The sequence below is a fragment of the Mercenaria mercenaria genome, chromosome 10 (genome assembly GCF_021730395.1).
Source record: "Mercenaria mercenaria strain notata chromosome 10, MADL_Memer_1, whole genome shotgun sequence".
Classification (NCBI taxonomy): Eukaryota; Metazoa; Mollusca; class Bivalvia; order Venerida; family Veneridae; genus Mercenaria; species Mercenaria mercenaria.
Genome location: NC_069370.1, coordinates 69,083,655 through 69,110,985, shown reverse-complemented (window position 1 = coordinate 69,110,985; position 27,331 = coordinate 69,083,655). Strand labels below are relative to the sequence as shown.

General features: G+C 33.0%; 2 protein-coding genes across 10 annotated transcripts; one reads left to right on the top strand and one right to left on the bottom strand.

Annotated features, from left to right (window-relative positions):
- The first annotated feature begins 735 nt into the window (after positions 1-735).
- On the top strand, positions 736-15,820 carry LOC128559973 (uncharacterized). Of its 8 annotated transcripts, XR_008372841.1 has the most exons (8): positions 736-869; positions 3,263-3,370; positions 4,292-4,411; positions 5,005-5,115; positions 8,491-8,622; positions 9,138-9,156; positions 10,503-10,540; positions 12,027-15,820. XR_008372841.1 is itself a non-coding variant. In XM_053553287.1 (7 exons), exons 2-6 carry the CDS (start codon positions 3,359-3,361, stop codon positions 10,536-10,538), a joined length of 411 nt encoding a protein of 136 aa, XP_053409262.1. In that variant the 5' UTR covers positions 736-869; positions 3,263-3,358; the 3' UTR covers positions 10,539-10,540; positions 12,027-15,820. The 8 variants fall into 8 exon arrangements, 3 of the variants coding, with proteins under 3 accessions (XP_053409262.1, XP_053409261.1, XP_053409263.1); XR_008372840.1 differs by lacking the exons at positions 8,491-8,622; positions 9,138-9,156 and adding an exon at positions 7,233-7,269; XR_008372839.1 differs by lacking the exons at positions 8,491-8,622; positions 9,138-9,156 and adding an exon at positions 5,525-5,588.
- Positions 15,821-17,384: 1,564 nt separating this feature from the next.
- Positions 17,385-24,258, bottom strand: LOC123560215 (CD209 antigen-like protein C). Of its 2 annotated transcripts, none has more exons than XM_053553285.1 (6): positions 24,146-24,258; positions 23,779-23,864; positions 18,736-18,832; positions 18,200-18,341; positions 17,785-17,883; positions 17,385-17,501 (listed from the first exon to the last, which is right to left on the bottom strand). In XM_053553285.1, the coding sequence occupies exons 1-6, from the start codon at positions 24,198-24,200 to the stop codon at positions 17,477-17,479; spliced, it is 504 nt and encodes a 167-aa protein (XP_053409260.1). In that variant the 5' UTR covers positions 24,201-24,258; the 3' UTR covers positions 17,385-17,476. The 2 variants fall into 2 exon arrangements, with proteins under 2 accessions (XP_053409260.1, XP_045208396.1); XM_045352461.2 differs by having other exon boundaries at positions 17,386-17,501; positions 18,736-18,835; positions 23,776-23,864.
- Positions 24,259-27,331: the final 3,073 nt, after the last annotated feature.

Genomic DNA, 27,331 nt, shown 5'->3' with positions numbered 1-27,331 from the left:
TCCACTGTCATTAACTTGGACAGGATTAAACTGACTTTTATAAGACAGTCTCAATTAAACATGATATGTGATTTGAGCTCAGTCTTGATATTGACCAATGACAAAGCTTAATTCTGAGACTGGTTCTCAATCTCCAGTTTATAGCTAGCCTTGAACCCTGATTTCTACATCACAATGATTTGGTTCCAAAAATATTTTGGTAAAAGTGTTGTTACTTTAATTGATACACAGTTGAAACTTGGTATCTCGAATTCCAAGGGATCAAGCGTTATACTTAGTGATAACCAGAATTTGACTTAAAATGATATTTTTTGCATATGTTTTCATGACAAGACTTTGAGATAGGCACAATTATGTGATAAGTGAGTTACTGTTTTAAAGTATTTATTACCTTTTATTGACTTCAAAAAATCCAAGCTTTTGAGTTGTAACAAAATTGTGCCTCTTTTTGTAAAACCTTTAATTGCCTATTTCTTCCAAATAAAGTATTTCAGATGTTCAGAGATGCTGTCATTAGATAAGAGGTGCTTTATAAAAAAATTATTCTCCCGAGAAGGTAGTTGCTTTGTCCATTTGCCACACTTGTCCATCATGCATTCCTTGTCCAGAGCATGAATCCAACAGTGCTCAAAATATTTCAAAGAAACTTAGATCATATATAGATATCACTGAGAGAAAGTGAAAAGCATAAGAACAATAATTCTATAGTTAGCAGATTTTCTCCCTGTTTGTACTTTATTAAACATTGTTTTTCACTTGGATGTAATAATTTATTAATGTGAGAAAATGTATCTTTTGTCTGTTTAGGTGAACAAGCAGCCGGTGAGAAAGCAAGGAAAGAAAGGGAAAAGGCTTATTACAGACAAGGGGTTAGTAAATAATTGAATACTTGACATAACAAACATTTTCAGCTCACCTGAACCAAAGGTTCTGGGTGAGCTTTTAGTATCTATAGGTTAGTAGTCTGGCATCCATTGTCCACAATTTACTTTAACATCTTCTCCTCTGGAACATCTGGTCAGAATTACATCAAACTTGGTCTGTACCATTCTGGGAAGGTAGTCTGTCAAATTTGTTCAAATGGTACCACTTGATGCCTTTAAGAGACCTCTAGAGCTTAAAACCTTTAAACAACTTTTTCTGCTGAACTGCTTGATGGATGTTCATCGAACTTGTTCTGTAGAATTGTTATAAGGTTCTCTCCCAATTTTATTTAAATGGGAACACTTGGCCCCTTTAAGAGGCAATTAGAGCTAAAAATCGAAATACCTTTTAATACATTATTTGTATGAGCTGCTTGATGGATCTTCATCAAACATGGTCTGTAGGATCATTTTGAGGTCCTCTCCAAATTTTCTTCAAATGGTGACACGGGGGTCCTTATAGTTTAAAAAAGGATTCTTTCTTATGAGCAACATAATGGACCTTCATCAAGTGCTCTGCCCCTTTTAGGGGCTACTAGAACTAAAATAAAAAATACCTTGAAACAACTTCTTATTAACCACACCATTGATCTTTATTGAACTTGATCTGTAGCGTCATTATGAGGTCCTCTTCCAATTGTGTCCAGAATGAGGGTGCTTAGCCCCTTTTAGGGGCCACTAAATCTTAAAATAGAAATACCTTTAAACAACTTCTTTTCATGAACTGCTCCGCTGATCTTCATTTTACTTTGGTCTGTAGCATTATTATATGATCCTCTACCATGATTGTTCAAATGGGGGAGTTCGGCCCCTAAAAGTGGCTGATAGGTCTAAAAATAGAACTTTCTTTAAATGACTTCTGTTCATGAACCACTTCATGCATCTTCATGAAACTTGGTCTGTAGTAGCCTCTGTATAATATCCTCACCCAAGTTTGTTGAAACTAGGGCTAAAAATAAAAAAAAACTTTAAATGACTTCTTCTCATGAACTGCTGGGTGGATCTCTATGTTTTAAGGTCCTCTCTCAAATTTATCCAGAGTTGGTACTTTGCACATTCTAGGGGCCATTGGTGTATATAAAACACAGTTGTTACCGTTAATTTTGATTCAATGTGTCATACATATATTCAAGATCAGACAGTCATGGTCAGGTGAGCAACTTTATGCCACTGTAGTCGCCATGTTCTTTTTCGTGTTACTTCCCTGAAGTTTGGGGAAGGAGTGCTTGGATTTTCCTTTTTCCATTTGCCAGTCAGTCCATCTGACAAAATTTGTTTGCGTATTTCTCAAAAAGTATTTGACATATAGTCCTCAACTGTTATAGGAATTGGTTAATTTTTTTACTTTTTTAAGTTTTGACTCTTGAATAAATCAGAAATATTCATAATGGATTTAGAAGTTTGTGTTGCATATGTCTCAAAAAGTATCTAACACAAAGTCATGAAACTTAATAGAAACATTATTCAGCACATGAAATTGTGCACCTTGGGTTTTAACGCTCCCTTCGCAAAATAAAAAACCAGAAGACACCTCACCCCCAACTTTTGGTTTCTTAGCGTTGAAGATAAATTGCTTACTTCTAATTTCAGTATTTGATAGCACTATGATGTCATTCTAAACAGTTTAAGTTCTGCAAAACCTAAAAAGATAAATTATAACATGGATTATAAACAAAAAGTTAAAAACATGAATGTTACTTGTATTATAATCTTTAGCAAAACAGAAAAAAAAATGTTGGAAAATTAGTGATAGTTTGATATTGCAAATGCCTTTGGCCAGATTAATTTCTACTTACATTGTCAATTCTAGACTTGAAAATGTGTTTCTTATAACAAAGATTTCACTTAGACATAGTTCACAATATCCGTCTATCTTAATATAAAATGGAGAAGAGCAGTCAGGGAATGAATTTGTGTTCCTTATATATATCTGAGATTGCTATAACCAAGTTTGTTGTAATTAAGTTTTGCTGTAACTTTGAAATGTTTTAATTTCTTGGACATGAAATCTTGTGCGTTAATTTATATTTTCGCTTATAAGACGCACTCGTTTATAAGATGCACCCTGACATCAGACATGCAATCTGGGGTTTCTTTTTCTTTCAATTCTCAAGTAGTACAGGCTTATAAGGTGCTCCCCACTCTCTGAACTGGAAATATGACTCCTAATAATGCATCTTATAAGCAAGAATATAGGTAAATATTTGCAGATTAACTCAATCAGGAAATCCACATAAATTAGTCCACCATGAAAATGAGTAATTTCACAGTATACAGATTGGGAAATTTTACATGTTTCTATTTTTCAGTGGTTAATAGAAATTCTTACTATATTACAGTATGTGGAGTTGGCAGATTCTATTAGACAAAAGGATGTTGGCTACCCTCGCTACAAGCAGAATGGCTTGATATCGCAGCATCACCACTTACCTCATATGTTCGAAACTGTAAGTTAAATGCATTTGTCCAGCTGCTGGTTTTTATTTGAGCCTCATGAAAATGAATTAATTCCTCATTTGAAAAACACTGAACTGGAACATGCTCTTGGTATGCACAACTAGACTTTTGCAGTGATCACTTTTGTAAAGTTTGGCGTGATTCATACAGGTAGTATCTAAGCAGTTGCCCGACAAGGTAAAATATGTCAGACCAAAGGCCGAAACTCCATAGAAAATCACTGAACTAGAACATGCCAATAATATGCATAACTAGGCTTGGTACTGATCACTGCTATAAGATTTCTAGTAATATAAGAGAAGTGGCCAAAATCACATAAAATTTAATGAATCAAGGACCATAACTCCACTCAAAATCATTGAATTGGCAAATGCTTGTAATATTCTTAATGCGGCTAAGCAGTGATAACTCCTGTAAGGTTTAGTGGAAATCCACCCAGTAATATAAGAGATCTGGATGAAACATAAAATTTGACAAATCAAGAGCTATAACTCAGCTGAAAGTCATTTAACCAGAAAATGCTAATGATATGCACAATTAGACTTGGCAATAACCACTGTTGTGAAGTTTGGTGCAAGTCCCTCCAGTGGTGTTGAAGGAGTCATGTGGACAAACTTTGTGGCATACAGACAAGCAGATAGACAGACAGATGGACAGCACTAAATCAATATGTCTTCCACATGCACTAATTCACATCCATTCACATTGAGATATATTAAACTCTAGATATCATATTTCATAAAAGCGCTCGTTTATTTTGTTCAGAAACAGTCTAGATATAGTTACATTAGGTATTATCTTTGACAATGTTTGTCACAAGTTTCAAAGTGCTGTTACCATAACCTCATTTGATTACATTCATTGCTGCTATTTGGATACAAACATTTTTGAAAGTTTTCTTCACTTTTTAGACTCCATATGCAGAAAGGACTGAGCAGAAGAAATATCATGACTTTTTAGAACGTCAGATTGAAGACAGGGATGCATTGAACAATCTGGGAAAGTTTGAGGAGAAAAGACAAGCTAAAGAGGTAAGCATATCCGCTTTCTTTTCTTTAAGGGAAGTTTGGGAAGTAACACAAGTAGTAGTGTAGTTGGATTTGTTATCTCTGTGTTTGTAAAGTGTATACTGCAAGCCTAAAAATGTTTGCAACCACAGTATTTTATGTTTTTAACCTTCACCCTGCTAAATTTCTAAAATGGACTGGTCCATCTTTCAGTTTGGGCAGTACCACTTATTATTCAAAGGGGTGCTCACTGAAAACTTACTGACTGAATAGCAAACAGTACAGACCATGATCTTAGTCTGCACTGGTCGCAAAGGCAGACTTACTTGCCGCAAGCAGGCTAAAGGTTAAAAGAGTTTGTCTTTTCATTATTGTTAATGTTTCTGTTACAATATAATATTCAGCTGGCAACAATTTGGCAGCTACAGAAGTTATACTGTCCACACAGTTTATCTTAGTTTAAAAATTCTAGGTTTACACTATGTGATAAATCGGCAAATTCATTTCATGATGAAGTAGTTGTTTGGGGGTAAAACCTTTGAAACTGAGTTTTTTAATACCTACCTTTTTAAAATGTATTAATGTTCTTACATTGTTTTGATTAATTTGGTTTCCAGCACTTTAGAACATTAGACAGCTTCTTCGGTAGACGTGGTGGTGGTAACATTAAAGGACCAGATCCAAGGAAAATTAACCTAGACAGGGCTATTCATAACCCACAAAGCACTGTAAGTATTTAAATAAGACTTTAGATTTTTGGTCCATTAGAAAATAAAGGTAATGGTACATGTGCATCTGTGCTTACATTTGTCTTTAGCTCCTGCTAAATCCTTCCATCTTTGCAAGGGGTTCTTCAGATGTTATTTCAAAAGTTTTATTGGTATATCTAGGATTTTATTTGGACTGGAGGCTTTAGAAAGTGTTTTACATAAGGTTGATTTCCACACATGATATCTTCTTGCTTGTCCGTTTTACATTTACACAGAAGTTCACTGAATATCAAAAGATGATTTTCTTTTGCATATTTTTCTGTGGAAATTAAACCATGTATATCAATTGTGTCAAAACTGAATGCAGTTGACTTCCTTTAAATTTACATTGAATATTTGTTGTTAAATAGAAATTGTTCCCTTTCAGCTTGGCATACCACGAAATGATCATGATTACTTTTATATCAATAGAGCTGAACTTTATAATTAAGGTGAAACTGAATAGGAGAAACATAGCAAAAGAGAATAATTAACTTCTCCATACCCTACTATCAGCCATGAAGGCTTCCATTTTATTTATAAGAAGAGTCTATTATCAGAAAATGGGATGGAGAAGTTAAAATGAACGCTAAACTAATTTGCACTGCAGTTTTTCTTAGTGCCTAATGATAGAAAATATAAACAGCCTAACATTCTATTGTTTTCTCTCAACAGATTTACATTTTATTTTTTTTAATAATAGTTTTTTTCTTCAAGTTTAATTAACATTATTTTTCTTTCTTTTTTTGTATATTCCATCAATATATAGGAAGTTAGCTCCCTTTAAGGGATGTTAATTTTTGTATCAAATATTTAATGGAACAGCAGACATTATATTAAATTGGGCTGAGTGCAAAACTATTGAAGCTTTAAATAAATAAAGAACAAGATACAATAGTTTGGCGCTTAGCCCTGTTTTGTATGACAAAATTTCTATGTTATGATGAAGGTATAGTTTATGCCAAAGATTACTGGTGTACTAAATGTTTTGGCTTTTAACACTGTAAAATAGTCGCAATATGATAGAATGCATTGTCATTATGTAAACAGAGGATTTTATGTATTTCTTCAATTAGAAAAAGAATGCTTTTCTGTAAAAACACTGAAAAATGGATTTTTAAATTTTTTTCTAGGGTTATCCGGGAAATCAATTAAGTTTACTATAGACAGGTAGTTTTGCCATGTTGTTCTCTAATGTACCCCTATATTGTCCCCATCTCCTGAATGACCATAATCCTCCAGAAATGAACCGTATAAATATGCACCATCCTCAAGAATTGACCCATATAAATAAGCACAGTCCTGCTAAAAGGAGTCCAAATAACAATATCTACATTCTTGTTTGCTACCATGTTCATTTTGATTTTTTAGCTTGACTTTCGAAGAAAAAGTAGAGCTATTGCACTCGCCCCGGCGTCGCCGTCTGCATCGGTTAAAGTTTAAGATAAAGTCAAATATCTGTGATATTATCAAAGTATTCACCAGGAAAAACAATCCCCATAACTGTTTGAATTTTGACAGAGTTATGCCCCTTTTTAACTTAGAATATTTTGGTTAAAGTTTTTGATAAAAGTGAAATATCTCTGTTACTATCAAAGCTTTTGACTTGAAACTTAAAATAGTTGAAACTTAAAATAGTTCAAAGTCTATACCAGAAGAAACAATCCCCATAAATTTTGACAGAGTCATGCCCCTTTTTAACTTAGATTTTTTTTGTTGAAGTTTTTGATAAAGTCAAATATCTCTGTTACTATCAAAGCTTTTGACTTGAAACTTAAAATAGTTATTTACTATCAGAGTCTACACCAGGTTAAAAAAAAAAACAATCCCCATAACTCTGATTTGAATTTTGACAGAGTTATGCCCCTTTTTAACTGAGAAATTTTTGGTTAAAATTTTATATAGTTTTTACTGGCAAAGCTCTAATTCAGAGTCAAGCACTGAGAAAAGTCGGGCATGCTGTTTTACGAACAGCTCTTGAAACCTGTATATCCTGTGTGATACTAAGTCTCAAATTTTAAAAGACTTGTGTGCTTCATCTCTTTCTTGATGCCCCCCAAAAAGTTTATCAGCATTGAAATTAATTTGCTTTTCAGATGCTATATCGATAAACAGATGGAATAATTATGTAAAGTGAGAAAATTTGACATATTTAAGATGATTGTGGTATCAGGGGATTGTTCACAAAGCCATCGCACAAATATGTGAGAGAAGAAAAATACTGTACTACATACTCTGTTAAAACATGTCTACAACTGCATTATATTTTAAACATTTTATAAATTCCAAGTCATTTACTTTCTGAAAATGATATCCTCTTTACTTTACCAACTGAAAAAGAAATACACAGAGACAAAAAAGTTTATATAAAGGATTAAGTTGTCTTAGAAAAAAATGTCCTTTTTAAACGTTGAAAACATGCAAAATGTGTTCGTTCTTATGGAAATGATTCAAAATTCTCAGTGATTGACTATAAAGTGTAAGATTTCAATCTGTGAAATTCCTATACAGAAATAAGAGTCATGTAAATGAATCAGGAATAAAAAAATATTCCATGATATTTATCATTCAATATTCTATAAAAGCTCACAGAGGAGCTATAGTTCTGAAAGGAAAAGGGCCAAAGATATCTGATATTCCAGTCTATTTCATTGTCAGAGCAGCCATTTCAGAATTTTAGAGAATGAATTATCAGCTATTATAATTAATTATTAAACTGTGAACATGGTGTACTGTCTGAATGAGCAGTTTGTATCACTTTAGCACAGATCTCTAGTTGTGCAATTGTTTGCTAAACTTTTTACAGGAGTTATCTTTCCTCACGGGTTCAAGGTTTCAAAAGTGTGTGCTTATTATCTGAAAGTATTTACTAGTATTCATCATATTATATTGACTTCCCTCGGAGACAGTGGGTTTTGGTTCTCTTTACAGGATTACATGGTTATTTCTTTAAATATCATGTTTATATGACATTTTCATTGCATAAAATTCTATTTTGAAATTTTTCTGTTTACATCTATTTTGACATTTTCACAACTGAGACAAACATTTTTTCTCCATTTTTATACACTGATGCATTGATATTGTCTTGCAGATGCTGCTAATAAATCCTAGGACTAACAAAATTAGATTTTTGACACCAATGCCTAGTCATTATCTGGATTCATCCCAAATACATTTATGATAATGTTTTATGTCTGGGTGTAATACTAATTATAAAGAGGGACTTTCATTTCTGTTTTTTTTTTTCACAGAAGTTCTAGATTGTTTCATGATGTTAATTTCATCAGCACTTAGTTTATATACAATCTCAAATCACTATTATACTAACTTTTGTTGTTTATTGAACAAAAGAGTAAATATTACAACAAGGTGAGACTGGAGGATGAGATCTCACCCCACGATATTCTCAACAAGTTCAAACCACGAATAACAATAAACAGCACGCATAAGAATCTTTACGAATACCCCCAAGGCGATCTCAAGGTATAGCTAGTTTAGTCAATGTTAAATAATGGTGTTTTTTTTGTTGCATTCATGTTGCATTTAGTGTGTAAAAATACTTAGTTACCTTGTATTTGTTTTGTGAGATTCGTGGTTAAAAACCAGTAATTATTTTCCGAGGTATATTTCTGTGAAATGTGTTTTTTGCCTTTTTTAATACAATATAATTGCAATAAATGTAAATTGATTTGTAAAAGTAACTCATTAACCACATATGATTGATGTAGGTGTTGTATTATTGGTTAAAACTAATGCTTCAGTACCAACTAATTCATATGTATTTAATCTTTAAGCATTCATTTTATTACTAAATCTGCACCCACTCAAACTAATGAAAATTATTTCAAAATTTCATAATTATGTAGTCTATTTCGAGAGGTGAATGTGAAAGAGTTCTAAGTGCATATAAATTAAGAAGCACTTAGAACTCTTTCGCATTCACCCCTCGATTTGCACATTATTTCAAAGTAATTAACATATTGGTACATACTTTTCAGAATCAACTTTTATACTAAGGTAAAAGAAAGAATGTTGTTGTTTTAATTCAGTAAACAATTTTCGTCAAGCTCGCTTGCGGAAGCGAAGACATAGTCGTCCAAATGGCTGTTCGATGTATGTGCGTCCATGCATCCGTCTGTCTGGATTTGTTTTTCCAGACCATACCTTTGACATGCATGGAGCAATCTCGTTTATATTTGGCATGAATGTTAACCTCAGTGAGACGGGGTGTCATGCACAAACCTCAGGTTCCTGTCTCAAAGGTCAAGGTCACAGTTGGAGGTCAAAGTTCATGTCAGATCATGACAGCTGGCGGGCTTGACATGTTGCCGGGCCGTGGGCATCTAGTCTCTAAATAAGTTTCATAGAAATTAAATTATGAAAATATTTGTTTGATGCTAGACATAGTAATGGCTATTTACTTATGAGGTATATGTAGTTAAAAATGCCTAAACTAGCAATTTTAGAAGTTTTCTTTTGCCAACAATGTAGATATTGTTGAATACTGTAAAGTTGATTTTTACATTAGCTTAAAGTTTAGTGATTTTGACTGAAGCAGATTTGTTGGTTTTAAATTTGTAAGGTAAATTAAATTGCAATATGTTTGTTATGATTTTTATTTGTGGATTGATGTAACAACAAAAATAACAATGTTTTCACAGCAAAATCTTGCTTTAATTGCAACAATACAAAAATTATGGAATTAAACTAATCTTGAGCATAAACTCCAAAACAGTAATATATAATCAATAAAAATTGGCCGATTCAAAGATCTCCAGTTATGCTTTTCGTCCCTGATGATAAAAAGTATCCAACATGGCTGACAGGCATTTTAATGTATTTGTTTATTAAATTTATCATATTGAATGGATTAGGACTCTAAATGATTAGAAGAAATAATTAGACAAAAAGCTGTACTAGTCAATGCTTTATCATATTCTTGAGTGTAGTGTGCAAACTATGATTTAACTTGCAGTTTTAGGTCTAGTTCATAGTAGTTTTTCATTGACCTTTTCAAAGTTTCATTATTTTTCGTTACTCATTAAGGCATGTAACTAAACAAGAATCTGAGATGACTTGCATATATTTTTCTCCAAAAAATTGTAAAAATAGTAATTGATTAATTAAACCAGATTGGTCCTGAAAGTGCAAAAGTTGGATTGCTCTGTTGTAGGAGAAAACACATTTAAATCTGTAATCTGAGTGAATTTCATAATGGAACCCTCTTTTCATTGTAGATTAAAAAAAGCAGTTACTTTGTTTACCAAAAATACTATTTTTATAAGCTTAAAAATGTCTACAAATCATAAGGTCAAAATTCCGTAATCAGTTCACTTTTTAAACTTTTTTTCTGCTTCTTGCAGAGAATTGATGTAAGAAATTACATGGGACGTGTCTGAAGGTAAATTTTATACTAGACTAGGAGTTGCTAAAATCTGCTAGATGTTCTGTTGTTCTGCAATGTTTAGATCTTTTAATACATTCAGTTACCTGTGTCCAGATTTGAATATGAGCCGCGCCATGAGAAAACCGAAATAGTGGGTTTTCGACCAGCATGGATCCAGACCAGCCTGCGCGTCCGTGCAGTCTGGTCAGGATCCATGCTGTTCGCTTTTAAAGCATATTGCAGTTAGAGAAACCGTTAGCAAACAGCATGGATCCTGACCAGACTGCGCGGATGCACAGGCTGGTCTGGATCCATTCTGGTCGCAAACACACTATGTTGGTTTTCTCATGGCACGGCTCAATTATAATTATTATTATGATGAATCCCTAAACTTACTATATAGTGAATTTAGCATATTTACTTTAACTTCCTCATTTTCCCTCTTGTATAGTAGTTCTTAGTTTATCTTATTCTATTTTTAGACTTTCCAAATTACAGTTCAGTCACTTATTTATTATCTTATTATATTGTTCTTTCTGCTATAGATCTTTATCCAACCACATTTCTGTCACAATATTAAAATCATTAGCCAATAAGCCTCAAGGAATATTCTGTCTTACCAGCCAATCAGCTTGCACTATAATCACCAGCCAAACCACTTCAAATGTTTCTTGAATGTTTTCTGCCTCATTTTCTAACATTCATGGCAACAATTATACTAAGTTACTTCTTTTTTTAATTGCTTCTCACAGACTTTTTGGTTATATGTCAGTTTTTGCTAGCTCTTTGCTTGATATGCTGTAATTTTGTCCTTCTATGTATGAAATCAGTGTAATAATTTTGAAATGTTTGTATATGCAGTTTTAACAACGCAGTTAAAAGTAGAATGATACCTATGACTACTGATTGATGGGTAAAAATTTTGTCTTAAAATATGAATGACAAAAAAGAGTTTTCTGCTGTTATTCATGTGGTTAGGTACACACACTTATACTTCACCCTGTTTTCATGGGTTTAGGCACTTGTAAAGGAAACATGAAAATAGAAAATGGTTAAAGAAATGTTTCTTAGACTTTAGATAAAGAAAAACAGCTTCTTACTTTGGACTGGTTCACACAAAGATTATGTAAAGGTTATGTTTTGTTATAGGTATAATTCTGTTTAAATGAAAACAAAAATACTTCTTTTGAAGATTTAAGTTTACTTTACATGATATAAGAACTTGTTATCAAGCTTTTATATGACAATCAATGTATATAGTTGATTTTAGGGCCTGTAAAAGGGATGCACGTTACACTTACTTTTTCTTTACATTCTGTTGTTGAATTTATCATTGTGTGTCGTGAAACATTCCCATTAAGTTTATACTTAAAGCCAGTTAATAACACAAATTCGAACAAATTTTTGAGAGGATTCCCCCACCTTCTACACAAAATGTCACTTTAAATCTGTGTATTATTTGCAACTTATTTAATATTTGTTCTTCTTTTCTTTTTTTCAGAATAGCTACATGGGAAGAGCACCTTACGCTGCTGAATTCTGAAATACCTAGACATGCAGAATAGTTAGGATATAGCAATACCAGTTTCATTGCACATTAGTCGTCACCTTGTAGATACAGCCATTTTACAAACCTCTTCATAATTACAGAGCCATTTTTACATGTTTCTACGTCATATAAATTATATTTGTGTATATAAAGGAAGTTTTTCTTAGAAAGAAACTATTACATATATAATTTTTCGTCACACGGGATACTCACATTAAATGGAATTAAAGAAGTGGATGGACACAAAGAAACAGATCGGTGAATTTTTTTTTTTAAAGTTGGACATTTTGCTCAATGGTTTAGTTTTTAAGATTTTTGTTTCAAGTTTCTCTTTACTGTATATTTAAGCATTATAAAGGTATTTCTGTGATATTTGTTGACTTATGACTGTTAAAAAGTGAGCTAATTTAATTGGAAAGAAATTTGTATAAATCCTGTTCACTGAATACTCTATAGATGTTTTATTGCCATTTTTTTCCTATGCTTCTAATTTGGCAACTGTGGAAATTCACCATCAGATCCAAATTATGGAATTTTATAAGACTTTTAGTGGTGGGAATATTTTTGAACAATTCTCACCCTGCTAGATTATGGCTGTGTTTCACAGAATAACTATATATATAAATCCCAGCGTAAAGTCACTGTAACAGGCAGCTCAGACTTGCACCTTTTTACATATTGCTTATCTTCTGTGGAATTTAATTCTATAAAAAAAAAGTGAAAAAAAATAGTCTTTACTTTTATGGCCCTGTCTCTTTCAAAGAACAGATCATCCCACAGGTGAATTATTGTTAAGCTTCTTTAGGAACGGTCATTATTATAACTTGTGTAGCATTATGTAATGTTCCATTTAAAATCATTACATACTCATGCAGCTACATATTATGCCATTTAGACCAGTATTTTGTATGTTGTATGTTTATATTTTGTTCATATTAGTTTAAAATACAGTAACACTAATCACTCAAGGTTCCAGGAGGGCGAGCATGACTCAAGTTATCTGTGATTTTGAGCAAACAAAATACAAGCAAGACTGGCCAAGGAAAACATGAATTACTCAAACAAGCTTGGGAAGTTGGAGAGGTTCATGCACGAACAAGCTGTGCTGTTCTTAACATGAAGGTTTTCTTTTCAGATATGCTTTAATTGTTATTTATGTTATGAAGGGACCAAGAACTCAAGCATTCTTTTATAAATAAATGTCAGATGCTTGAAATGTTCTCAAAATTGTTTGTTTTTTTCTACAGCATTTGATAGCCAGATTTTACTTCAACATGGAACATTAAAGTCACTGAATAATCAATATTTTTGCATCATCAAATCAAAAGAGGCATTTTGCAGTGTAATTTTGTTTTAAATCATGGTTAAAATTTAAGTTCAGCATATATTTTTGTATGTGTGTAATGTGCAAATAACATGATTTTCTGCTTCAGAGCAATTGTTATATATGAATAAGAATATTTGCTATTCAAAGAATCTAAAAACATTTAAAAATCATCTTGATGGTACCGTTAATGTGACAACTCAAAAGTATTGCCATATTTTCTCAGCTTTAAGGCAGATTTCTTACAAGACAGGGTCCTAAATTTGACCTTAAAATTGATAGGTAAAAAAATTTAGTTTTGAAAATGGAATATCACTAAAAACTTACTGAAGTATTTGTATAACTTTTTGATCTGCATGTAAGACAGAGCAACTTTCTCAGAGGAATATTAAGGGTCGAGCGCATGCTGCCGTAACTCCTATTAAATAAAGACGGAGTTACGGCAGTATTGCACTCAACCCTCGAATTTTAAATTCCCCTTCCTAACAGTGAATATGGTAAAGATATTATAATGTACATGCTGACCTCTAGTAACCTTGCTGTATTTTCCCAATAGGTTCTTGCAGAGTTTTTACCTACGGAAAAAACAAGTGAAACCCATGCACACACATTTCTCTTTATATGTAAATGCATTGTTATCTGTGATTGTATAAGCAAAGAAAGTCTGTGATATTTTTGCCTTTGGTTTGATTATTTGGGTCCAGGGATGTTTTGTTTTAATTGTAGAGTTTTATTTATACAGTAAATTTGGAAACCATTTTTATTTGTTTTGTGAACCAAGATTTTTATTGTATATTTTTGTTGTTGACTCATTTATGTTAGATTAAATGTATATGAAGAATGAGAGCGAAAGTGGTCTAAGTGAAAGTAGATACAGAACAGATAGACTTCTTTAGCTTTCATCCCTCAAAATTATTATAGTGCACATTAAATAGATTATTTTAACATTTAAATTTTATATGTTTAAGTTTTTATTTACATCTTTATTGTATTGTTTTGCTGTTTTGCCATTGTGAATACCCACTTCTGTTTTAAACACTAATGCCAATAACTGTCAAATAAATGAATATATTCAGGCATGGTCAAATATAACAAAACATTTTACGTTGGAACTTTCTTCATACCTTATATAATCATAATTCTGTTCCAATACTACAATGACTTTGAAAAGATTATTCAAACAGAAATCATTCAATTTAAACTTTATTCATTTTTTCTCAATTTTCAGATATTTAAAAGGATAATACAAAAGGATAATTTTGTATGAAGGATTTATTTATTCTTCCATTATGTTAAAAACCATTTTCAACTATGTGTATATTTGCAAAACAGAGGTATCATTATATTTTATTAAATCTGTTCATTAAATGAAACATATTAAAATCATTTTTTATTAAAACAGAATTTCCGTCCATTTTTTTTTTTTTTTCTACACTGTATTGTGATATTTCTGTTATGTATATTTTAACAGTTTCATTGCCAGGGAAGATCTGTGGATAATTTATGTTTTCTGTCAGATTGTGTGTCATTAATCAGCGATGAAAAAAGAATTTTGTCATGCAAAATTGTATAAGGAAAGAAATTACAGTGATGTGTTTGTAAAAATGCCAAAAAACTTCATTGACTTAAACTTTCGTAACATAAAAGGAAGTACAGTTTTTCGTTACACTTTGCAATTTATCAAATTCCTTCAGCGTTTGTTAACTAATGTTAGTTATAAACAAAAGGTGCATCTAAACGAAACCTGAAAAATAAATGTGAATCATCTTGTTAAAGGGGATTGGATAAATGGTGGTTTAGATATTCAGGAAGTTGTAACAAATTTGAATGTTATGAGGTCTTTAGTTCCATTTGGTTCTGGGACAACTTTTGTATGAAAACAACTGGAATCATTGTCTTACCCCTCCACTTGGTTTTGCTGCATTTCTGTGCTTCTGTCAGGCACAAGTTCTTCTTCTATTTATTCTGATGTAAATGAGATGTGGAACCAAAATTGTTAGTCCTATTTGATGTCATATAACCTGTATTATGTTTGGGTGCGGTGAAACCTAGACCCCAAAGTATTAGGTCATTAAACTCTGTAAATTTTATTGATTATGTTTGAAGGAAAAAAAGTTAATTAAACGAAGCATCAAAACTGGGTTGGTGTTTTTAATGCAGTAACTTTTCCACAGATCAGTCTGATGTTTTACTGATATTTTTTCTCTTTAGTTTATAAGTATATTTTGCATAATTAATGAGGAGAAATACATATTTTATGTGATGAAGAATTGTGGGTAATAAAGCCCTTTGGTTATACAAACCATGACATATGAGTTTATAATTCAACAGACACCTGCTCAAGATGACATGTATCAACATTGTAGAAACATCTGTTATATATTCAATTTCGTCAATAAATGTATTTGTTCTTAGAAAAATAGCTCTTTGTTTTGTCTCCTTTTTGTAATCTAAGCCTTTCATGAACCCAGGCAATGGATATATGGCAATAAAGAGCATATATCTGTCCGTCCGTCTGTGATACTGTCTTTGAACTTCTATATATGGAATGTCATTTCAATAACTGTGAATTAAGTCAAATTATTGGCCATGCTTATTAGTCCTTTACCAATTGAAAACCGGGGATAAGGGATACAGGTTTTCGCTTTGTCCATCCAACTGTATGTCCGATGTCAGTCATCTAATTCTAATTTTTAAAGACTCCCTTTTACGCGGACCTGAACATTGTTCAGGGTAAACTATAGGTATAGATGGATGGTCCATCGTTCTGTGTCATGAATTAACATTTTTGAGTATAATCTCTGAAACTATTGGTGAGAACTGTGATAATGTAGCATCCTGGCATGGACATTTCTCAGTTTCATTTTTAATGGGTCTGTTTGCTAGCCACCAGCCTGAGCTAAAAGAGAAAAGCCTTTAAACAGCTTCTCATAAACCACTTGATTTGTCCTCACCAGACGTTGCTAGTAGTATCTTGACATTGTCCTCTTTCAATTTTGTTCAAATGGTTCGGCTTGGTTCCCTTTAAGAGCTGCCAAAGGTATAAAAATAAACACGACAGATCTTTGTATACAGAATTATATACATATTCACAATATGTGTGCAAAAATTGTTTTACCCCCAAAAGCAGTTTGGCAGTGCTAAGCAAGCCCTATATGATTCGCATGCATTGAATTGGCCGCATGAAAGATACTTGATGTCCAGTAGATCCTAGTAGACTGTAGTTACCTTTGAGTATTAAGCTGTCTAAATCTAGAGATGTTTTCAGAAGAATCTGAAATTTTGTTTTAAAGATTTTTTGTATTGTTTTAGGACATAGCAGTAAAGTGAGCTATGTCAGTTACACTGTAATATTAACATGGAACTGATGTACTGATTTTAGGTAACATGGGTATTTTATTGCTTTTGGAATTGTCCTGATATATCGTAACGCTTTTTTATGTTTTAAAACTAAACAACAGCATTGAATATGTACTTGTACAAACTATTCAAAAACGCCGACACTGTTACTACAGAAATTGGAAATATGCAAACAACTGTACTGTAGACATTTTTCTTTCACTTAATACGCAATTTAGATACCAAACAAATGAAACTTTTAGATAAACCCACATCATGTAAATATATTTTTTCATCTTTGAGAAACTGGTCAATGCAAATTATTCTATGATGCAATGATATTATTTGTTGGCAGTCAGTTGTTAAATTCAGGGCAACAAAATAATAAGTTCTGTTCTAGGGCGGTATGGTCATTGATGAAAGTCGAGGTATTTTTTTTTCACAAGGAATATTGCTCGCTAAGTGGGGTAAAATCTACAAAAATATTAGAATGTTACGAGTTGAAAATCAAACCTTTGGCCGTGCTACTGTTAGTCTTTTATTCAAATACAATTGAGATTTTCTCATCAATGTAACGGAAGTTGCGTTGAAATAACGCGACTTGAAAAGTATTAAGCGCAATCATGTAGCAGTAACGGGCACATGCTTCTTTTGAAATCAGGTAATAACATTTTGCAGATAGTAAATTTATTTGGCGAAATAAGAAACTCTGTCTAAAACAATGCCACATTCAGTCACACTATCCAACAATATCCGTGGCGTCTCTGAAAGAAGAGAGAAAAATTATATAGAAAACCGTTGAAAATTCACCTATTTCCGCAACTAGACTCTTGATACCTTGTTCATCTTTGGACAATTTTATACGGGAAAACACGGAAAACAGATTGTTTTCACATAATTTGATACAGCAACAAAATGTTTTTCACTTCCAGTCCGCGATGTCAAGCTGGACAACCAAGACGATCTAACGTTGATTATAGTTGCGAAGTACGGAGTTTGGGGCATAAAACAGTACTTATATAATTATATAGTTAGATATTCACTTACTCAGTTTTACAGATATAAAAGTCCTGTACATCACATGGCTGGTCATTCCACTGGTAGTCATGGGAATCGTGACCCCACAGTGCAATACAATCTTCCTCTCTAAAATTAAATGCATCCAAACAGAAAAGACTGATTTCCAGAATATTTAGCCCGATAGTTACTTTTATATGTTTATTATATATGTAAATGAGTAGAACTTGATAAGAAGAAGTGAGCCAAATGCTTAATTGTTTGCTATTACATGTTGACGTCATAAGCAGAGCCATCTTTCTATTTAGAAAGCACGTCTTAACTACCCCCCGCCTCGCCCCTTTCGGCATAATACTCGCATCGTATGTTACGTTTTCTTTTCAGCACGGTTAGATATATTCAGCTGACACATCCATTCAATCAATCTGATATTACAGTAACTAACCTGCCATCATACCAGTGGTTGTTTGGTTCACCGGGGAACCAGTCAGTACTGGTTAAAGGAGACCCACTCGGATAACCCCACATCCATTGACCTTCCACATCAAGGTCATTACCTCCTGTCCAGTAACCGATTGTCTGAGGATCTGAAAGAGGTCTTTTGAGAGATTGGACTGAGTCAAACCACTTGAATATCACAATAACTTTAATAACATAATCAGTACAAAATGATAAAAAGAGGTCATATTACGGCCATTCCAGTTGGTGTGTATTATTAATACTATTTTATTACCATTATTCATTCTTATTATTATCATTATTACACAAGAATGGACTTCATTCGACAATTCCCTAATGGCCAGGCATTACGAATAATTACAAATTTGAAGATAAAGATTAAAAAGTGTGATTGATATTTTGGTAAGAGCAATTTCATCCACACAATTGTGTCTACTAACTAACAGCTGATCAGCTTTTAAGTCTTAAGGAAACGCTAATAATGTAATCTACTAGTCGTAAAAATGCGTAGCTAAGTCCTACTGTCGTGTATATGAAGGTGTTTAATTGTTCCTCGTAGAAAGTCTTCTTCCGCTTTGGATGTAATGTCAACTAACCAGGCATCTTGGTCTCTGCACGCTTTCTGTGAATTCATGAAATACTAAAGCTGTATTATGCTCGTCTATCTCCAAAATACTTTATCAGCAGAAATTCAATATAGATTTTTTTATCAACAACATTTGACTTGGCTAAATATATACAAATGTAAACGTACTCTGTAGAGCTCGATCACAATAAGATTAGTAGCATTGCGTACTCATACTGTGTTAAAGGCTCATAATGCCTTTGTTGAAACGTGGCTGCCACATTTATTATTATGAACATAAAATATACTATTTTCTTGTCAAATCCTATTTCTGATAATTGTTTTCTCATGTATTTGTCTGATTAACATAGAAGAAAGTATAATTTAATCCAATGTTTGGATCACGTCCCTTTATGGCTCTGACTGTATAAGTTCACCTGTAAAATTAAAAGCAGTGATTTTTCTAAGCATTTAATTACCGGTATGCATACACTCTATTTGGACAGCATAACATAAATTAAACTATAACCAATAGTACACAGATCTTTATATATACATATATTGGGGACTCCGTGGTCAAGCGATTAATGTCGCTGTCTTAAATCACTTGACACTCACCTGGGTTCTGTGATATAATGGTTTAAAGAATCCACTATACCAAATACTTCTTAGGCATTCTTTTCAGACAGATTTTAGGTCAATAATAAGTCATGTACTTCAAGAATATATTTCGCATTCCTGTTCGCACTTAGCTTTACGGTCTAGAAATTAGTCATGTACATTTAAATGACAGGTTACATTATATCGCCCAGTTAATGCATTGTCCAGCAATGCATGTTTCAAAATTACTAGTTGTTTTGACAACTGACTAACTGGATAAATGACAGGGTAATTATAAACACCCGGTCTTTTGATCACGCCGCATGACTCAAGTCACGAATCATTTCTTTCATAAGCAGAAGTTTTGAGACAAAACTTCAGTATCATTCTGGTACTCAGTTAGGTTAGATGCGTATGTTCGATACACGCAAAATGAATTAGTTAGGTTAGGGCCGAGATAATTAACGTTGGAGTGATTATGTCGAAGAATAGAAGTTCTTTTAATAACTGTGAATGTGTTGGAAAATTATGTTAGAGAGTTGTGATTCATGTATTATTAACTCAGAACTTAGTACAATATTAAATAGCAGTTATTATAGAGAACAGAGTTGTTGTTGTTGTAGTTAGAATAGTGAACTTTAGTTACTGTTACACCACACGGGACTTATTTGGTGCCTTAAAAGAACCAGGATTCGAACGAACCTTCGGAACATCGCGGACGCAACACGAACGAAGTACTACCAACTACCACGAGGCCAACATGACGATTAAAATGGTATAACAACACTTGCGATTCGGCAGACGACTGGAAATGGAACTGACGACCGATAAACCGCTTCAGACAGCAGTTAGAACCCCCAGGAACAAACGAAACGTACGGACAAGATGCAATTTAAGGCTCGGCAAGGAAAGAGAACATTCATGGTGTATGGTTATGGAAAAAGAAATCGATACTTCATCAGGTTAGTGACTGTTCATTTTAACTCGTATACCAACGATGCTATTCGGGAATTCTTTAGATACATTTTTGATTTGATGATATTATTAGATCTGTTAAACATTTCATACATTTTTATATACGTACCAACAGAAACTTTATTCTTAAATTTTACGAATTTTCGTACATTTAAGTCAACAATTAAGATTTTTTTACAAGAATATCATATAGAATTATTCAGAAAATGGTATATTTCATAAGGAAAATGCATTATTGTTGTAAAGATGAATTTCATACAGATTACTCATTAGAACATAAAAATGTCAAAGAATATATATATTGTCCAGCTTCATTATTTTTGTCACTATGATATTAAGTGAGGAATACCCTTAGGGAAGTAAAGTAGTAAATTGCTCTCAGTTAGTAAAGTGACAAGTAAACATTTTATGAATCATAACCCAAATGCTCTGAACTCCGTGAGATTTTGATATGACGTTGATAACGTCTGTGATGCGTGTTTAACGCGAAATGTATTATTAAAATGTATCGTTGTATGATGTGTCAAGAACCATCATAGAGCATGTGTAATGCTTATACATAGTAAAATGTCGCAAGAAATGCGACCGTTGATGAAACAAGAAGTTTCTTATTTTATGAGTCTTAGGGGAATTATGTCGCTAGGAAAGCGACCATGTATTGATATGGAACATGAAGTTTATTACTGAGTCTTTGAGAATAATGTCGCTAGACATGCGACCCTGGCAATCAGACCTAGAGATTGCTTCTTATGTATTAGTCAGAGTAGTTGCGGTTATGTTTCAATATGAATTAGTAATACTTGTTAATTAGCTGGAAATTCATTAGTAAAATATTTCATTGCATTACTGCTATTTAAGGCGGAATTCCGTAAAGAGATAGAATAAAACATTTTTTACGAGTTTAAGTGTAAGATCTAAGGACAAATGTGTGCATGATAAATACATAGATTTTTCAGCGTAGAGATAATTGTAATTAGAATTATTTTTGAACATTTATGAAGAAACTAACATTTTGCATTTTACAATAAATGTACCCCGAATAGTTATCAGAGGTTTACGTAGTTTTTAACAGTCCTGACTTATGACGACGACGCTTTGTTACTAAAATGAAATAAAAACTAAAAAAAATTGAAAAACAGAAAACAGGAAACCAGATTGGTATATAAAAGATAAATTTATGAACATTCTATTTAGAGATTCTAAGAAGGCATCCTTATGTTAAGTTTTTATATAGACAAACGAAACTTTTGACAATGTTAAATGATTGCTTGTATAATCATTTAACCGAGAGAATGCTGCTGGCGCAACACGTCACACCTTCTGTGAAAACGACCTTCTGAAGCCGGGCTAAGCTATTACTCAACAATGAAGGCTATAATAATGCGTGGTGACATTAGAACATATTTCATGGCTTTTTGGAGAAAACTGACAAGCTGACGGGTCACCTCTTTTACCAATCCAACTAAAATCAACTGCAGTGTAGAGATGTCAATCATGGAACGGGAATAAATGATGTCACTTTTCACGTAAAAACAAGTATCGTTCTGATTGTTAAATATGATTCTAGAACATTGTTTCATTTTTAGTATATACTAAGTTGTAGATGTTTTTTATTTCAATATAATATAAAACAGGTTACGGGATTTTTCTTATTAATATTACTTTTGCGTATTTAATCGTATTTTCTAGAGATCTGTGACCTTATATGTTTTTTATTATCAGTAATTAACATTTTACGCATGTCTAAGTATTACTTGAAGTACAATATATTTCCTAATGATATTATTCCTTTGGCAGGTATATTTCTGACAGTTATGTTGTGTACAAACAATAATTATTATTTATTTCAGTAACAATCTTGAAGGCAAAACCCCTCTGGGCAAGGGAGGAAAAAGCGCACAAGTGCATTCTAGCTCTAGAAATGTGTAGAGTATTGTGAAAAATATTGTGAAAATTGTGTTTCGCTAGTAATGCAGTGTTTTATTTAAATTAAATGGGGTTTTGACTTCAAAACGCAAGAAAACAATCTAGGACTGAAACAAAAATGAAAGCAAATACATTATTCTAGGACTGAATCAAAAATCCGTGAAATTGTGAAAATTAAATCTACTTATACCATGTGATTTCCTATTCACTGATTATATATATTATGTCATGTGTTGAAACTATATATTCTTGATATTGTATTCAGTTGTGTTCTATTCTTATTAAAGACATTAATCTTCAGAACTAGGAGTAAAAACATTTAAAATAAAATTTACGTATTAATTATAAAAATCAGCCGGTTTTATGCATCGCCTTATGTTAAATTGTTAATTGCCTCACATGAATTTTTGTTTTTATTTTTATTCTCTTATAGATAATTAAAAGAAAACTCACAAGAAAGGGGCGAGTGTGATATAATGGTTTAAAGAATCCACTATACCAAATACTTCTTAGGCATTCTTTTCAGACAGATTTTAGGTCAATAATAAGTCATGTACTTCAAGAATATATTTCGCATTCCTGTTCGCACTTAGCTTTACGGTCTAGAAATTAGTCATGTACATTTAAATGACAGGTTACATTATATCGCCCAGTTAATGCATTGTCCAGCAATGCATGTTTCAAAATTACTAGTTGTTTTGACAACTGACTAACTGGATAAATGACAGGGTAATTATAAACACCCGGTCTTTTGATCACGCCGCATGACTCAAGTCACGAATCATTTCTTTCATAAGCAGAAGTTTTGAGACAAAACTTCAGTATCATTCTGGTACTCAGTTAGGTTAGATGCGTATGTTCGATACACGCAAAATGAATTAGTTAGGTTAGGGCCGAGATAATTAACGTTGGAGTGATTATGTCGAAGAATAGAAGTTCTTTTAATAACTGTGAATGTGTTGGAAAATTATGTTAGAGAGTTGTGATTCATGTATTATTAACTCAGAACTTAGTACAATATTAAATAGCAGTTATTATAGAGAACAGAGTTGTTGTTGTTGTAGTTAGAATAGTGAACTTTAGTTACTGTTACACCACAGTTCGAAACCTCATTTGAGGTGTAGAATTCATCATGTGAGGGAGCCATTCAGCTGACTTACGGAAGTTTGGTGGTTCTACCCAGGTGCCAGCCTGTGCCTGCAATATTGCACCGTGGGGCACTTAGGGTCTTCCTCCAACAAATATAGCTTTAATGAAAAGTCGCCACATGACATACCCAACAAAATAAGTAAATAAATTAAACTGCTTACTTTCCTGTTTGTTCTATACATTTTATTGAAACTTTCTCTAGCTGCAGTAAATACGGGGTATAAAGTAATGACTGTTTTTTATGTCTAATAAGTAAAGTTTTAATTCATTTGGGTGTAGATGCAGACATACAGGTGCTTGTAAAACAATAAAAATACAGTTCAAATGGTCAAGTCAATCATTTTTACCGCAGCATGGAACCAGTTGAGTTTGGTAGTGACAAACGAATAGCAGTTTCCATTGAATGTGGTCCAGCGGTCCGGACATGCGGCGACGCCTGAAAGATACATACATTTAGTGACATGAAATCTAGATTTTTCACACAGTATTTATTAACATCTATATACTAGTATTAAAAATGCAATTTGATACCAAAATGTTGGAGAAGAAAACAATTTGCTTGTACGTTATAATACAATGATTGCTGCAATATTCTTAATATACATACAACAGACGATATATCAATATGAATAGATGTGATATGCATTAATTAAAGTACAGATTCCTACAAATTATTTTCTATATAACATTTATATATAGTAAGTGTTTTAGGCGAACCTGTCCAGACTGTCAGCACAAAAAATAAAACACTATAATTCCAACGTTTTGCCATGTTTCAGTAAGATTTGAGGTCAGCAGTTCTTATCAGTTAAAGGAAGAGTCAACAAGAGATATATGTCAAACTTTTCGAAATTTTGTGCGATAATAATAGATACATTCATATTTCATTTTCACAAAAACTAAAGATGAACTTTATTTCTTTCAGAATGTCAGATCATGCGTGCGTGCGTGCGTGCGTACGCGCGCGCGTGTGTGTGTGGCGGGGGGGGGGGGGGGCGGTTAACGGCTTTTTCAACAATTTTTCACCCATATAAACAACGGGTCATATCATGAGATAAGACAATATAAGATAAGATAATATTTCATTATAGTGACATACGTTTTCGATATATGTATATAAAAGTATTATAGATTTTAAACACCCCGTTTAACCGGCCTTTAAAGTCATCTTATACAGATTATCATAAAGGTCTGTTGAAATGATACAGTAACATCAGGAAAATAACGTTTTTTTTTCAAAATGCTGTTCTGCTGTATCAGTTACCAACCCCAAAACGCACTGCTTGGATTAAGTGTCATACTGACTTTGGCGGCATTTCCAGATTTCGATGTAGGAAAAAGAACCCAGGTGCATCTCCAAACATTGTTTCAGGCATGGATGGGCACTTGGATAAAATCATTTTTTGAACCTACATTGCAATGGGGAATCAACAATATTTTCACCAACTCGTAGCTTACCAGCGAAAGTTGACATAACGGTTGTTGGAAATTTAGCATTTAGGACTTGGCTTATTGAATGTTTGGCTCAGGAAAAGACCGTTATTGAATTCAGATCGGATAAAACTTCAGTTTCAAATTTGTAGATGTCGACATTATTTTTTTCCCAATCGCACGGGTCTTAATACTGACACCTTAAAGCAATACCCCGTACTTAAAAACTGTATGGCAATGGAAGTGTGTCCCGATAAATGACTTCAAAAAGTAGTAAAACAAACCGATTGTTATGCAAATGTGCCAACGCAGTCAAAATATGTTACTGCATTCCGATTCCAGTGCCTCATTTTTGGTGCAGTGGTTAAGGGTGTAAGTCTAAACGTAAATCTCCTTCTGAAGGGCAATGATTCGAACGTCAGTGTTGTCGTCTTTCATGTTATTGTTATGCGAAAAGAGTTCCATTTTTCCTAAGTTTTGGGTTTAGCATCTCGTAGATTATAAATCGGTACTTCTTGGATGAAATGTTGTTAAGACTCACCTTTTTAATCCTTTAAGAGATATAGATTATGTAAACTTATTAACCATCATAAAGACGTTCAGAAGGTAAGGATCGAGAACTGGTATATTTGTTTGTCAGGATTGTTTCCATTATTGCACTTCTCTTGTTTTTCTTGATCAACTTTTCTTTAAAACCTATAAGAGCTATAACTTTGAACCTTTATACACTTCTTTATCACCATAAGTTGAGTAAAGCAGAACAAGAACCATAGCATTCTCAGGCATTTTGTAAGCATGTGGCCCGTTCCGCACCATGTTGTACTGTCGCATCGTGTTGTCTTGTCGTAGTCGACAGTACAAATTACATCATAGCATCGTGTTGTCCTCTACATCGACAGTACGACGGTACGACACGACAACACAATACGAGTGTACTACAACATAATTCGACAACACTATACAACAACACAATACGATGCGATATCGCCGTATATTTAATGTCATGGTGTCGCATCGATTTGTTATGCTATCGCTTCTCGCGATTTTTTTTTACGGAATACATTTTTGTGACACTACTTCTAAGCTGTCGCTTAGTTTGTATTCAAAACATGTCACCATGCATGATATACTCGGTCAACACAATCATCTATACGAGGGGTGTTCAATATCTAATAAGACTGGCTCTACAATTTTATTTCTTTTATTTGCAAAATAGTACAACTGGTACCATCATCACCAGTAACATTTCCGCTTTTGAATTACTATGGCGCCACACAGTACACAATTAAAGGTGTCAATCTATTGACGTTTTCTGAAAACTTAAAGTCAGCTGGTTATTCTAGTCTGAGGTATACAACGTTTGGTATAGGGAGGTAATGCCATGGTTTGACATAAAATTTACGCCACAAGAACATCAGTAGCTCAAAATTAGAATGAACTGGCAATACACAAACAAAACGTTAATTACTGAAGAAGACAAGAGCTTGAACATCCATTTACCAGTGAATTTAAGATAGAATACACCAATAACTATCTTGTTATAAATTTTGCTAGAAACTAAAATGACAAAAAGTCTAACATTTACATTTTAAGTTAACAGAGATTGATATATTGTTGAAAAGATATATTTTAACTCTTCAGAAAATGCTCGGTTTCAGAAAACGATTTTTTTTTTGCAGTATCATCTTATAGATTGTTCAGGAAAAATATCGCAATCACAAGGATGTCGCTGACCTGGGTGAGATTTCCAGCCTGTGCTTAAGCAACTGAACACAAAACAAATGTTATGTAGAGTAGAAGATACTGAACTGGTATATTTGTAGCAGATGCATTACTTATCAAAATATGACAAATTTGATACGCCTCCGTTGAGTTTTAAAGTTAAGGCAATAGTCTATGTAATTTGTAATGACCCTCATACAGATAATGTCACAAAGAACACAGTGACCCAAGGTTGACCTGACAATGATTTGACCTGGCTATAAACCCAAGTTTAACCGTCATGTAATTTTTGCCATCATAAACTTAAGGTGAATGAAACTTTTCCATAACCTCAATAATGGACAAATCATGAAATCCAAAGCATTTTTGTCTGTTATCGATGAAAAACAAACTTAAATGTTGGAGAAAAAGAAAGAATAAAAGAAAAAACAACACAGACTTGAATCTATAGAGCTCCAGACGGTGATTCGTCTGTTACGTTAAATACATGAAAATGCAACGCTTCTGTGGTAAATATAGATATATTGCCCATGATTTCAAGATAGTGAAATAAATTTAATGCAAAGTTCGAAATACCGTTCTCAGCAAGAAACGGATTAAAAGGTGGTAAAAATGTTCAAATCATAGAATTTCATTTCTATTCCCCAAATAAGGATGATAGGGCTTATCAGTGTGTGAAGTATACTTGAAATAGGATCACATTCGCTAATTCCTAGCGTTTGTTGTACGAGTTTAAGTAATAGGAAAGTA

What these genes read in the sequence shown, in the direction of transcription:
- LOC128559973 (XM_053553286.1), top strand. An exon ending in TTCATAACCCACAAAGCACT is followed by an intron (nt 5,116 to 8,490) that starts GTAAGTATTTAA and finishes ATTGAACAAAAG; the next exon opens with AGTAAATATTACAACAAGGT. An exon ending in ACCCCCAAGGCGATCTCAAG is followed by an intron (nt 8,623 to 12,026) that starts GTATAGCTAGTT and finishes TCTTTTTTTCAG; the next exon opens with AATAGCTACATGGGAAGAGC.
- LOC123560215 (XM_045352461.2), bottom strand. Translation starts at nt 24,200, where the DNA reads ATGGCAAAACGTTGGAATTATAGTGTTTTATTTTTTGTGCTGACAGTC. An exon ending in TCAACTGGTTCCATGCTGCG is followed by an intron (nt 18,836 to 23,775) that starts GTAAAAATGATT and finishes ATGAATTCACAG; the next exon opens with AAAGCGTGCAGAGACCAAGA. An exon ending in TTTTATATCTGTAAAACTGA is followed by an intron (nt 17,502 to 17,784) that starts GTAAGTGAATAT and finishes CTCTTCTTTCAG; the next exon opens with AGACGCCACGGATATTGTTG.